Below are 15126 nucleotides of genomic sequence, written 5' to 3'. Positions count from 1 at the left end.
AGGCTGGAGACTTGTGAAGCAACGGGAAGTGATGCTCTTGCTGTGCCTAAAGTTAGATCAATCGGTGTGGAACCACAGGGGAGGTCCCATTTAATTGAACATTGGAACAGAGGTCATCTGAATTGGAAATCACCGAGAAATGCATGCATTTGTTGTTCATTGTGAAGAAAAATGTTTAATCAACTGAAGTGCTACCTTCAAGCTTTCAATGAGCTTTGTTTTTTTAAAATAATTTCTTTTAATAGTTCACTCTGAGCCTGAAGCTCAATGCTGGTTATGTAAGTGTCCATGTAATTAATGTCTGCACTCCTTCATGTGCTTCCCACTGGGTAACAGCGTGACACTTACTGGGCTTTCAAGTATGTGATTGCAGGATGACTTCAAACCCAATCAGTTTTCATTTGAACAGATGTAGTTTGGAAACAGGCCTCAACAAACAGACCAAGGACATCAATCCTCCATTTCTCTACTTTCACAAAGCAGGAAGAATTTCACACAGCTGACAAGGCTTTGGCAATGGCAGGCTGAATTTTAACACACAGGAGTGTGACCCAAGAGGGAATAGAACTGGGGAAAATGCCAGAAAACTGGTGCAATCGCTGAATTCTGCATTTAAATGCAACATCTTAGGCTGTGTTCAAGTTGTGAGTTTCAATCTTTAGTCAGTCATACCAGTGATATGAACATGGCTGTTGTATTTTAAATATGGACCCATTGTTTTCTGACCTTCATGACCTTCAAGCAAGGCAAGAACACAGTGCCAATTAAAGGGGTTAAAGACATGATCATGAAATATGCTGCTCTCTTCTGAAACTTCATGTCTGTAGCTCAACAGGCTCCACATCTTGAATGGTCATCTGATGTTGACAGACATTTGCAGCCTCCAGGAACAAAACCTGCTGCCAAATGGAGCCAAACTTTACCTAGGGTTGTCAGAATTATCACTGCCCTCATGTACTTACCCAGCTCATTCCAGGGCCCTGCTGGACACAGTTGCAGGTTCCCGCAGTCAGTACATGACAGATGTAGAGGAAAGGTGACTGATGCTTGTTCATCATGGCTCACTTCCCAGATGTGAAAGGAGCCACGGACTGCACATTCTTAAAACATTCAGTGACAGGATGCAGGCATTGCTGGCTAGAGAAATATTTGTTGTCTGTAGTTATTGAAAAGATGATGGACAGTTGCCTTCTTGAGCTACCCAAAGTCTGTGGGTTGTATGTACACTCATATTGCTGTTAGGAAAGGAGTTACAGACTTTCACTTAGTGAGTGGCATAGAGGGGTACTTGCAGTATCTACTACCTGTGTCCTTCTATTTGATAGATCGGTGGCACAAACATGGCAGTGAAGGTGCTTTCACTTCAACCATGAGGGTTCGTCAACTCTTATGGGTTTGCAAGTAGTCAAGACTTTTGAAGTCCAACATTTCTGGTCAATTGCCTAATGCTTTTGTCCTGTGACAGTCGATTCTCCAGATCGCTTTGCATCTCAAACTGTTACCGACTGGCAGCCTACAGAAAGTGACAATCCAATTCAAAGATCTGACTGACACCTACTGTACCCACACATAGACCATTCATGAGACGTTAATGGACTGGATATTCCAGTCTATTAACGTCTCATTCACTTTCCAGTGAAAGAGAAAGATAATGCATCAAGGACACTGTCATTGAAGTACATCAGCATTCACATTACTGACTGGCTTTGCTTCTTTTGTTCAGAATGCAACAGCTTATTTGTCAGGCTGCATCATAGAGCCATTTATCATGCTTTGTCCACAACATCTTAATAACGAAGCTGAGCAGTAGCAGAACAAAAACCAAAAGGAAATAAACTTTGCACGCCAGATCCCACCAGCCGGTGGGCCACCTGCCCTCTGTGTCCAAAAATCTGGAAGCCAAGAATTGGCCTGTTCAATCACATGAAAACCAATTGGCAGAAATTCACCACCAGGACTGGATGGCCTCTTTGAATCTATCTGAAAGCAAGCATAGTGTACTTGCCAATGTATTGTATGTGGCTTGCTAGTGCTCCAGAATACGGTTCAGACCCTATTTACAAGGTTACTGATTGCAATTGTACAGTACATGGAATTGTAGGAATCCCAATGTGTATACTGACCAGTGAAAGTAGGTTTGTGATAGACAGTAGAATATACCTTCAGCCAAAAAGACACACCACCTATTTCACAAATAAGTAATGTGGTGTATGAATTGATGGTGTGATTCCAGGTATGTAGGCCGTACTTTCCACGGATTGCTGGGTGGGAATCGTTCAGCAACAAGCAAGGTAATCTCCATACTCAACCAGCTGGAGCTTGAAAAACCCACAGCACATTTGCAAATGTGAGATAATTCTGCAACTGGACAACATTTACTGGAAAATCCTGAGTGTATGATAAATTACACTGACAACCAATTTAGAATTGTCCACCATGCCCACTTATGGTGCATCTGTGCATACTGAAAACTGCATATTAATATGCCGAGCCTATTCCTTGCAGGCAGAAGGAATGTGTACATGCATTGCACCTGTTTTAACTCAGCAAAGTAGGGGACACCCGTTTCCCGGTTCATTTCTCAGGGCAGCACTAGTCAGAGTCAGCCTGCCTGGTTTAAAATTTAGCAAAGCCTGTCAGTTAATTGTCAATGAGTATTAATGGATATATTCACCATGGCAGCACCTCTACCAATCAGAATCCCTTTTGCAATCATTCGGTATTCTCTTCTCATGTGGGGTAAATGTTGGCTTTCCTTTGAGAAATTCTTGCAAATTGTCAGCAAAATATTTATTTTCTCAGCAATGCATCGCTCTGTACTGATCAATATCTTATATATTTGCATGTTAATGGTCAATATTGTCACATTTAACTTTTTGTAGACAGAAGCATTGTAAATTTGCATTAAAATTATTTGTTTCAGGTAAAACTAATACTTACAATAGTAAAGAGAAAGTAAATAACCTATCTTGGCCAGAAGAGTGAACAAAACATTGCAGGAGAAAATACAAATTCAAAACAACAGAAATCATATCCCAAATGGTGACTTGGAGAATAGAAAACAAGTAATGTAGAATTTCACTGATTGTTATTTTAAAAGCCAGGCCAGTCAATAATAACAATGCAGTATTTAAAAAAGCAAACCAAATTGACGATGAGACTGAGAGCCATTTTTCTGTAGTGGAATTCATAATCAAGGAGATGGCAGCTTAATACTTTAAAAAAGGAATAAAATAAAAACAATACTGCTTTAAGTAATGCCATATGCATAACTATATCAGACTTTTTTTACCTCGTAACTACAACTAACATGTGCATAATCACATTGTTTGATGTGCAGTATGCTGAAAACAGAATGAGGACTTTTCAAAACTGAAATCAGATCAGTGTGGAAATCAAGAGAAGATAGTTAAGGAAATTAAGTTTTCAACTCCCTAGGTTGGCAAGAATAATGGCAAACATGATGAATGAATTGGGTACAAGTTCAAAGATCAGACTTTTGCCATCAGGATAATCTTCTGGAGTTATTGGTGCTCTCCTTGGATGGCATCCACGGAATGCGGGTGTTGCTGGCTGAGTCAGCGTTTCTAGCCTGTCCCTAGTTGCCCTCACTAATGGCATTGTGGGTCTACCTAAATAAAATGAACTGCAGTGGTTCAAGAAGGCAGTTCTCCACCACCTTGGTTTGTTGCAGTTCTTTCAAGGTACTTTGTAAATAACATTAGTTTTGCTTGTTGTCAGTATAGGGTATTACAAGTTCATTAGCTGCTGTTTTAGAGCATTGGTGGGTTTGTGGGCTACCATGATGCCAAGGCGCCTGAGTAGTCTGGCTGTCATTTCCAAGATGTCTTTGATGTAGGGGAGAGTGGCTAGGGTTTCTGGATGTGTTTTGTCTGCTTGTTGTCTGCATCCCAACACCCACAAATGAAGCTGCATTCGAATGTTATTTCAACGAGCCACCGCACAATGCAGCACAGAGGAACTACGCAGCGCAGAGGCAAATCACCTGTACAGTGTATTCAAAAAGAATAGGTACCCAATGAACACAGTCAGCTGATTTCTCAGCAACAAATCCCAACAAGCAGAAAAAGAACAGGAAGTAAAATCACCACAGGAAATGACATCACAAACCCAAGGAAAACGAAACACGTATATAGAAAGCAGACCATGCCACCAGTACTTCACGAACATCTGAAAACGAACCTTCCAGCTCAGCAAGCAAACCTACATTCAGAAGCTCAACCTGAGCTACAAATCTTCTCAAAGCTTGCTAACTGAGCACCATTGCAAGACTAATGGTGCATAATGGTTAATATGATAAATTGCCTTGAATGCCACTCAATTTTGCTACTGAAATCAAGCGATATTAATTTCTTTCTCTAGAAATTGGGAAGAACGGTGGCTCAGTGGTTAGCACTGCTACCTCACAGCGCCAGGGACCCAGGTTTGATTCCTGCCTCAGACGACTGTGTGGAGTTTGGACCTTCTCCCTGTGTCTGCGTGGGTTTTCTCCGGGTGCTCCAGTTTCCTCCCACAGTCCAAAGATGTGCAGATCAGGTGAATTTGCCATGCTAAATTGCCCAAAGTGTTAGGTGCATAGTGTCAGGGGTAAATATAGGGTATAGGAATGGGTCTGGGTGGGTTACTCTTCGGAGGGTTGATGTGGACCTGTTGGGCCAAAGGGCCTGTTTCCATACTGTAGAAAGTCTAATCTAAATTGTCATCAACTTTTCCATTGAAATAATCACCAATATGGATTTTAGAATCATGATAGGCTGGAACTTTTGTCCTTGGAGCTTCGGAGGCTGAAGGGTGATCTTACACAGGTTTATAAAATCGTGAGGGGGTTGAAAAGGGTGAATAGCCAAGGTCTTTTTCCCAGGGTAGGGGAGTCCAATACCTGAGGGCATAGGTTTAAAGTGAGCGGGGAAAAATTAAAAGGGTCCTGAAGCGCAACATTTTCACACAGAAGGTGGTGTGTGTATATGGAATCGACTGCCAGAGGAAATGGTAGAGGCACGTACGGTTACAACGTTTCAAAGACATTTGGACAGGTACATGGATAGGAAAGGTTTAGAGGAATGTGGGCCAAATGCTGGCAAATGGGACTGGTTCCGTTTCAGAAACCTGGTCAGCATGGACAAGTTGGACCAAAAGGTCTGTTTCTGTGCTGTTTGACCCTGTTGCATCCAGAAATACCTAAGTTCACAAACAGGCTTCAGAATGTGCAAGATCAAGACTTTCTTGAATGTTATCAACTCGCCAGATTTACACTCATGTTAAAGTTAATCTAACATATTGTTTTCTTATTCCCATTTTTATCTCTGTTCTCTTGCTTTATTTTCTATAGAATTGTCTTTAGCAGAGAAGCAGTAAAACAGTTACTTGCAAGTGGATGCAGTTGTTACAGTAATGATGCACCTGACGACATGGTTCTAGGAATGTGCTTCAACAGCCTTGGTATCCCAGTAACACACAGTCCTCTTTTCCACCAGGTAATCCTCCCTTTCACATCATTTGCTGTCGTTACAAAAACAATCGTTTGCAACCTGGGAGTGCTATAATTGAGTGACTATTTCATTACTTGTAAATATAGTGGATGTTCTTTACGCGTATTTAAAAATAGGGATCACTGCAAATGCCTGTCAGTACATGAAAAGAAAAATGTTAACATTACCATTTCAGATGACAGATGATTTCTATTCAAAATGCTAACCCTTTATTCTCAGATGCTGACAGACGATATGTTCATTTCCAACAATTTGTTTTCCTTTTCACTATATGTTCAGTGAATTGGCAAATGAATTCAATGTTAATGTTAATTTTTTTGTCAAATATAGTGGACCCTTGAGCATTATTAGATGGTCACATGTTATCTGGCTGACCACTCTCTACTGATATGGGTTTTCAAAAGGACTTTAGTACCAAACACACAATTACTCCTTTCCTAATCAAAAATCAGACAATTGCTGAAAATAAAGAGGGAATGCGTTCCGTTTCAGCAGTTGTATGTTTGTTCCACAATTCTATCTCATTTGTAATAAATAGGTTTAAAGTGAGATGGTGAAAATTTAAAGGAAATATGCAAGACATGTTGTTTATGCAGAGAATGGTCAATGCCTGGAACATGCTGCCAGGAGGGGTGGTAAAAGCACATACAATAGTAACGTTTGAGAGGCATTTAGACACATGAACAGACAAGCTACAGAGGGATGTGGACCATATGCAGACAAATGGAATTAGTTTAGAACAGCAATGTGGCCAGCGAGTTTGTGGTGGGCTGAAGGGCCTGTTTCTGTGCTGTACTGTTCTATTTTCTTAAATAAAGCCACCTACATTTTTTTTCAGGTTTATGACTTAAAATGATATTCTTTACCCTTAAATCCTGTGACCCAAACGTAGACATCATTTTGGATCTAAACTCTTAACAACAACTCCTCTTCCTAAAGCGTAAATTTCTATAGGAGACAACTGGCTCATTCTGATCCCATGCTAACTCTGCCTGATCAGATCACTCTTTTGTTTTTTTTTAAGCTGTTGTCAAACATTTTACCAAAATTGAGTTGAAGCATAAGGGTGAATTCCATTTTTTTTCAGGATGGATATCATATTTCCTGCTTTCTAATCCATGTTCCTCAATTTCAATGAGTTTTGAAAGATATCGTTGAAGGGATCTGTGATCACCTCAGCTCATTCCAATGAGCTCCTGGACTGAAATTGTCAGTCTCTTTTAACTTCAGCTCCATCAACCATCTATTATGCTTTGAAGTCTTCCCGCGCCCACATATTTCTTTCTCAAATCAGTTGCCCCTCTTTCAACAATAAAAAGTCAAAACATTTATTTCAAATCCCACGGTTTATCTAATTTTAGATATAGATTCCTCAGTGCCAGTGAAACCAATTCAATTTCTCTTTATGCTCTTTCTCCTAATTTACTTGGTTTACAATGCAGAATGATGCCATCAGCGTGGGTTCAATTCCCACACCTGCTGAGGTTAACATGGAGGATTCCCTTTCTCAACCTTTCACCTCATCTGAGATGTGGTGACCCTGCAGTTAAGCCACCACTAGTCATCTCTTTCTGAAAAAAGAGCATACCTATGATCTGGGATAACTATAGAGACTTTATATTTTTACGTAAAGAATTCCTTGCCATTATCCATTAGATTTTCTACTTACATTCTGTGTTTATGTCATTTCCTGGATGTCCCTCTAACTGATTTTGTAATTCTCCCTGTTTATTCTTTCACTGTACATTTCAAAATTTTAATGTACCTTTTCTTTCTTAATTACACCTTTATGATTCTTTTTGGGCTCTCAGATATATTACTGAAATGAGAATAGAAAAGAAATTTATAAAATAAATTTATAACACATAGATTCCAATGATCCAATATATCAGTTAGTTAGACACAAATTCAATACTCCCCTTGTGGTTTTGCTTACTGACTATTGGGAAAATATTTTGAAATAGTACAGTAAACTCTCATACATGCAGATGGTCTCCATCACAAGTCTAGTCTATGCCAGGAAGAATAAATTTCATCAAGACTGCAAATGGTGTGTTGACACCCACCAGTTGTTAGGATTATCCACAGTAGTACATTATCTCCATTTCAACCTCTAGTGGCCTGTAAAATATTCCTACACTAACATTTATCCTTTTTCTACCCCTGTGTCTACATTCAAACATTTTGCACCAATATCCACTTTTATGATAGCTTTATTTGTAAAAACTGAGCGACCCATGTGCAGACGTATTTTTTTTTCTAGAGAATTAAATTGGATATTTTGGACTTACAGTATTTTCGAAAGTTTATATTCTCTTTAAATAAACAGTTCCAAGCTGACAATAATGGTCATTTTAAGACCGACAAGTCCTCTTCCGATTCACCGTAATGGGGGAGATCTCTCACCTCTCCGTAACGTGGAAACGAGCAGTTCCTAATTTATATTCAAGAGTGTTACATGCAATTTTGAATATTTACCAACTTTTATTAATAGTATTCAACTCATTGTCCGATTGGCCATCATAACTGATTCAGAATTCCTGTTACTTCCCCTCACACAACTTCAGCCATTGCTACCTATTTAAGACTAAATATGCCTATCAAAGTACATTTTCAATGCCATTCACTATTCTTTCAACAACAGAAGTAAGAACTAAATATTCTGGGTGCACAACTCAATAAATAATGCACATTTTAAGCTATCTTTCAAGACAGTGGGTATAATGTGTAATGGAAGAGTTCAGTTAGAAACGAAAACATTTGATTGAGAATATCCAACTGATCTCCCTGAGGCAGTGGATAGAATGTATAATGGAAGAGTTCAGTTAGAAACTAAAACTTTTGATTGACAATATCTCACTGATCTCCCTGATATCAAGTTGTGACTTTGCCACTCACCCTGGAGAAACAATAGAAACAGTTGCATATTCTATCCCCCAGGACCTCCACAGATGTTACTGACACAACAGAGATTGGCTGTTTACTTTCTGTAGAGATTTTTCAGACCTGTCCCCCAATTGAAATGGAAAATGATACTTGCTTATGATTCTTTCTGTTTTACCATGTATGAGAGTAGCTTTAATAGTTAAACTCTTAAGTTAAGCAAGCAGAAATAACCAATAATAAAAAGAAGAATTAGTGGTCCGTCTTCTTGACCTCAAGGTTCCATGGAAAAAACAACTTAACCTTTTATCGATATTAAAAGTCACTTCAACCTCAGATCATATTTTCTTTTATAAGCATGTACAACCTTCTTAGCTGTACAAGAAACATAAAAGGAGTTGTGTTTCATGATTGCACAAAGATCTGAATGAATAGTTTATGCATATTACCTGAACCTCAATTATCCAAACGAGATGGGCGGGCACTATTTCATTTGGATAATCGATTATTCGATTAATCGATTAAATGCCTTTCCTCTGAGGCTCAGATTTCTTAAAGTCTGCTCCCTATTCAGGAGACTGCAGCAGCACACAGCGTGCGAGGCCCCGCCCCCAACACCACTCCTACCGCCCCGTCCAACCCCGCACCCCCACCTCTAAACCCGTCCAACAGCACCCCCCCCCGTCTCCAGAACTCCATCCAACACTGCTCCCCGCTCCCAGAACCCCATCCAACCCCGCCCATCAACTCTGCCCCCTAACCGCCCACAATCCTACCCCCTGACCCCCAACCCCATCCAACACCACCCCACCACCTCTCCAGGGCAGCCGGAGTGTACACCAACAACAAGACTGCTGCAGCGCACGCACCTTTTTACTGCTACTGTTTGACAGGCTCCGTGTCTGCCCTGTGCAGGACAATGTTGGAGAGATTATCTGGGGAAGGGTGGTTTAGGGTAAGTGTGGGAAGAGAGAGAGGGCAGGCAGACAGTCATTTGGAGACAGTGCCTGTTTAATCATTGTCACAAAAGACGCGATCACTGTTGGAAACGCGTCTTTGATGTAATGTTTCTATCGGGACCTCGAGATTTCCTTTGGATAATCCGATTTTTGGATAATTGATATTCAGATGATTGAGGTTCCTCTGTACGTTGATAAGCAAATCTAAATGCTATCCCCAAAAGTGGGTAGGTGGTTGCATTGCTATAATGTCACTGAACTAGTAAGCTAGGTAAATGTCTGGGGCGGGGTGGGGGGGTGGGGTTAGTGGGGTGCGTGGTTTGAATCCTACCATGGCAACTGGTGATGTTTGATCAATAAGAATCTGGAATGACCATATAACCACTGTCAATCGTTGTAAATACCCATCTTGTTTACTAATGTCCTATAGGGAAGGAAATCTGCTGTCCTTTCCTGATCTGGCATTCATGTAACATCAGACCTGATGTGGTTGACTCTTAACAGCCCTCTGACCAATTAGAGATGGGCAGTAAATGCACATCCTGTGAACAAATACAAAGGTTAGACTTACTTAATGATATAACTGTTCATCATGACATTGCATAACATTGGGCTGCAGTAAGCTTCTAAATAATAACAACCAAAGGTATGAAAGGCATTCCAAAACTAACGATTTGTAATTATAAAGCACTTTTAACATGGTAAAATGTTGCAGCGCTCAGAAGAGAATTATCAAACAAACTTTGACAGAGCTAAGTAAAGAAATTCTAAGATAACTGAGAGGCAGATTTTAAGGAATGCTATTAATTTTTTTTCCCATTTTGATTTAATGTCTTTCCAAAAGATGGTACCTGTTATTGTAGCACTCTCCCAGTTGTGCAGTGTATTATCAGGCTGGATTATATGCTCAATTTATGAAGCAAAAGAGTTCCACCACTGAGCAAGGCTAAATTTATTATCAAATTTACGTTTTAAAATCATCTTATATTTTCCGGAATAGAATATTTTTGCCAAGTATTTGTTAATTCTCAAACAACAAAATAATAAGACCATAAGACATAGAAACAGAACGAGCCCATTAAGCCTATCAAGTCTGCTCTAACATTCAATGTGATGATGGCTGATTTGATAATCTCAACACTTTTCTCCCTTTTCCCCATAGCTCTTGACTCCCTTACTGATTAAAAATCTATTAATTCAAGTCCTGTTGTTTCCTGGTTCCCCAGTATTATTTCCCGAGACTGGATCTCTAAGGGTCTATGTTGTTGCCATGTCTCTGAGCGACAACAGTACATACATAGTTGAAGATACAGCTGAGACACTTAGCCCTCTATAAAACTGCAATTAATTTATTAAGTACTTAAACAAATAACACACACTTTTAACTCCTAGAGATATCTCAATCACTGTCTTTCACTACCCTGATTTCTGTAACTAAATCCAAACATTATTATCTGGGAGATTTTGCAGCTGGCCAGGCTGGAATTCTGCTTGATGTCTTCAGCATGCCTCCTGATGTAGGGTACCTTCTTGCAACATTAATCTTCAAAGTTTTGCTGCACCAAGGGCTTTCTGTGCCTTATTTGGAATTACCTGTGCATGTGACCAATCCTGAATACTTTGGTCAAAAGTATGCCTTATTGGACTAATCCATGCACGTGAGCAATCCTGAATATTTTGTTCAAATGTATGCCTTATCTGGCAAAGTCAGCAGTTACTGATTTTCTGCAGTTTTAACTCTTAGCAGACTTGATTGACTCAGCATAATTTCACTCACATTACGGCCCATTATCAGTTCCTGTTATCTTCAACCTTATCCAACAAAGTTCACTGTTGCCTCATTTCTTATTTATATATTTATAGAGGTTCTTGCTGTCCATCATGATATTACTTGCAAGTTTATCTTTTCCCTTTTTTTGGCTGTTTTTGTTGGATTTTAAAGCTTTCCTAATCACTAATAATTGCCACATGGTACATTTTTTTCTTTCAAATTGATGCCAGCCTTAACTAACTTGGTTAATAGTGACTGTCGTATCTCCTTCCAGAAACCTTCATTCTCACTGAGATATAGCTTTGCTGTGAGCTATGGCTTATTTTCTTAAATACCATTTTTCCTCAACTGCTATGATATGAAATGTTCCAGGCGGCTTTCAATCTGGCATCTTTGTGCATGTAAACAGGTGTCACTGGACACATGAAGTTGCTATTTGAATCTTCTAAGGAAGTTGAGAGGAAGTCTTCCAGAAACTGCTTAGAGACAATGGCTGTTTTAGTTTCTCAGCTGTCAGATCCTCAAAAGGGCTTCTCAGAAAAAGTAGCAGCAATTGAGCTGGGTGACTTATCTCTTCAAAGGGCATAATGCACCTGGTCTCCAAACAATATCAAAACATCAAAACTCCTAAGAGCCATAATACCAGACTTGTGACTTGAAGTAAGTCGCAGAAGTTCCACATCTGCCAACTTCAGTTGTTTACTTAGCTTAAGACCTTTGGCTTTCAATAAGTGGTTTTGGAAAAAAAAGCGTCTCACTGTGTCCTTTCAGTGATCTTCTAAAAACAGGTCCCAGTATCTCCTCAGTATGTCAAATAAACCAATTATCCAAATCCCCTTTAGACACAAGTCCTCAAGAAATATTAATAATGGAAATACTCAATAACACTGTTCACTTGCAGCATTTATTTCAGCAAATTCTGGAGATCTAAAACAGTTCTGGGAATGAAGTAAGTAACATAACAATAAAATGATGCTTCTTTAAAAACAATAAGCATTGTAAAATCTGAAGTTAGAACTTTTCAAAGGCTGATGGAATAGTTATTAAAAATTTGACAAACCAAGCAAATTAGAATTATCTGGTAATTATGAACAGGAAAGCAATATCTAACATCACCATTGCATTTATTTTCTAGGCACGACCAATGGACTATCCAAAAGATTATCTTGCACATCAGGTTCCCATTTCATTCCATAAGCACTGGAATATTGATCCAATTGAAATCTATCAAACTTGGTTGGCTAAAGAAGATGATCCTGTATCACACCAAATAATAAAGGAGCCAAAAAATGAAAGGGAAGATTTATGAATGCCTTAATAATGAAAATACATTTATAATATATAGGTAAATAGTTCATTTAGTTTTCACGAAGAAGGCATTCAACTAGCATTGCGGTTTTTGAAACACCTTCCAAAGCTGTATTCGTCTTAATAATTTTGCTTAATACTTTTTATATTACAAAATAAAATGCTGAATTATATTTGTAATTCCCTTGGACAGTATTTGACAAGTATTTCTCGAAAGTATGTGCACTTTTTCTTTTCTGTTAATGTAAAAAATAGTTATCTAATTTTGTAAAAATAAATTCCTATCTGTATATCTATATAAATAACATTTTATTATACCTAAACTGCCATTTGCTACTTCAATTTGCCACTGTGATAATGAAAGTTACTGAGGGAAAGCTTATTCTCTGTCAATAAGATCAGACTGGCTATCCATTTTACACCATGGGTACACAGACAGTGTACATCACAGAAAGAGGCCAATCGCTCCATTGTGTTTGTGTTGCCCAGAAAAGAGCCATCCAGTCTGATGCTATTTCCCACTGTTAGTCATCTACCGATTACAGCATTCCACTTGTATATCCTGTTTTTCCCTTAGGTCAGTAAGGGTTTACGTTTGTACAATCTTTTCTAGCTGTGAGTTTTAGACTTCTGCCACCCTACTCTGAGTGAAAAGAATTCTTCTCAATTCCCTCTAATCCTTATGACAATGACTTGCGTTTAATGTTCTCTAGTTATTGATCTTTCTGTTAAAGGAAATAAGCCCTTTCTTCAATTTGCTCCAAACTCCTCACAATTCTACACTTCATTATCCGCACCCTCATCTGTTCCAAAGTAAAGCATCGCCCCCCCCCCAATCCTCCTCCCCACCCCCCCCCAATTAAACTTCCCTCACAGCTAAAATTCTCCATACCTGACCACATTTTCATAAATTTGCTTTCTGTCCTCTCCAATACAATCATATCCTTCCCTGGAACAAGGTGACTAATGCTTCGTGTTGTGCGATTCTAGTGCAACCACTAGAATTGCATTCTGTGGCTCAGCTAATGAAGGATTTTGTCCCATTTGCCTTTTTAGTTGCTTTACATATCTGTCTGTTAGCTTCAGAGATCTCCACTTCCCAATATCTTACTTTTTTGTATTTTGTTGTCTTATTTGCTCTTCCTAAAACCACCTTGGATTAAGTTCAATTTACAGTTTTATTGCCAACCTGATTTGCATGCAGACCAAAGTTTTCTTCCTTACCATCAATCATGCACTCATTTCTATATCATCTCCGAACATCTTCTAATCATTGGTTGTACAACTGGGCATATTACTAAGTCTTACGGAACACCTCTGGCAACAACCTTCTTGTCACAAAAACACATCAGCTTTGCTTCCTGTCACTATGCCATTTTTGCATTTGATATAATATTTTCCGTTGGAGCTCATGGGCTGATACTTTTCTGATTTGTGGGCACATTACAAAACCTCTTTTTTTTTATCAAGGTAGCAAGGATGATCAATCAAGTTAATCAGGCACGATTTTCCTTCAGTGAATCCGTGCAGATTAATATGCACCTTCTTAAGTGGCAACTTATTTTGTTCTTCAAAAGATTTTTCCAATAATTTGCCTGCCACCAAGGAGGACTGGCCTGTAATTACTCGATCTATCCCTTCTTCAGTTCTCAAACAGCTACACAACAGTGCTAGTTTATGCTTGACATCAATGGAGGGTAAAATTAGTAGCAAGGCTTAATAGTGATACACAATAAATGGTGCAGAGCTGTGCAGATTATGAGAAAGCTGTGAATTTGAGTCTGAAGACTTGGTTCAGGCCATTGAATTTTGTCCCATATTGTTGCTTGCTCTGTAATATCATATTCTGAGCTCAGGTATACTCATATTAGTGAATCTTCATTATGTTAGGAAGGGTGGCACCAGATGAAGAATGCATCCCAGGTGGACAAGAGAACGTGAAAGATGCAGAAATGGCTGTATTTTTTATTCATTCACAGGATATGAACATCCATCCCTAAATGGCCAGAGGGCTGTCAGGAGTCAGCCACATTACTGTGGGTCTGGAGTCACATGTAGGCCAGACCAGGTGAGAATGTCAGATTTCCCTCCATTACGGGCATTAGTGAGCTAGATTGGTTTTTCCCACCAAATGGCAATTATTTCATGATCATCAGTAGATTCTTAAATCTAGATATCTTTCAATGTATTGAAATTCCACTCAGATTTGAACCTGGGTCAGCAGAACATTGGGTAAGTCTCTGGATTAATAGTCTAGTGATAATACCACTAGGGCCATTGCCTCCTTGTGGATACTACCCTCTGTCAAGATGATTTATGTACTTCAGGACAAAGCAGCTTGCTTGCACCGCATCTTCAACATTTATTCTGTCCTCCAATGCACAGTGGCAGTTCCAAAATGGTAAGTTAGTTAACAAAACAGGCATTTGGTAGGACCAAGCACCTCCATCCTATGGTCATTTCCTCCACCTGCATCTCCATGACACTTACTAAGGAATGAGCTCCACAACACAAAAGGGTCCAAAAACAAGAAAAGCTAGTCCAGCTTTAAAACCTTGCACTTGATGTTTTTTTCTAATCCTTCCAGGATGTAAGAATTGCTGGCAATGCCAGTATTTATTGCCTAACCCTACTAGCCCAAGGTTGAGCTATTTTATTGAATAATTGTAGTTCGATTGAGGCAGGTACACCTGTT

General features: G+C 39.2%; 1 protein-coding gene across 1 annotated transcript in view; it reads left to right on the top strand.

The window, feature by feature from the left end:
* The window catches only part of b3glcta (beta 3-glucosyltransferase a), a 180457-nt gene extending 167782 nt beyond the window's left edge, over positions 1-12675 (top strand). Inside the window, exons 14-15 of the mRNA XM_072577259.1 lie at positions 5351-5495; positions 12259-12675. Coding sequence (XP_072433360.1) covers positions 5351-5495; positions 12259-12432 — 319 coding nt within the window. The 3' untranslated portion in view covers positions 12433-12675. The remainder of the gene's footprint in view (positions 1-5350; positions 5496-12258) is intronic.
* Positions 12676-15126: the final 2451 nt, after the last annotated feature.

The sequence above is a fragment of the Chiloscyllium punctatum genome, chromosome 9 (genome assembly GCF_047496795.1).
Source record: "Chiloscyllium punctatum isolate Juve2018m chromosome 9, sChiPun1.3, whole genome shotgun sequence".
Classification (NCBI taxonomy): Eukaryota; Metazoa; Chordata; class Chondrichthyes; order Orectolobiformes; family Hemiscylliidae; genus Chiloscyllium; species Chiloscyllium punctatum.
This window is presented reverse-complemented; position numbering and strand designations above follow the sequence as displayed.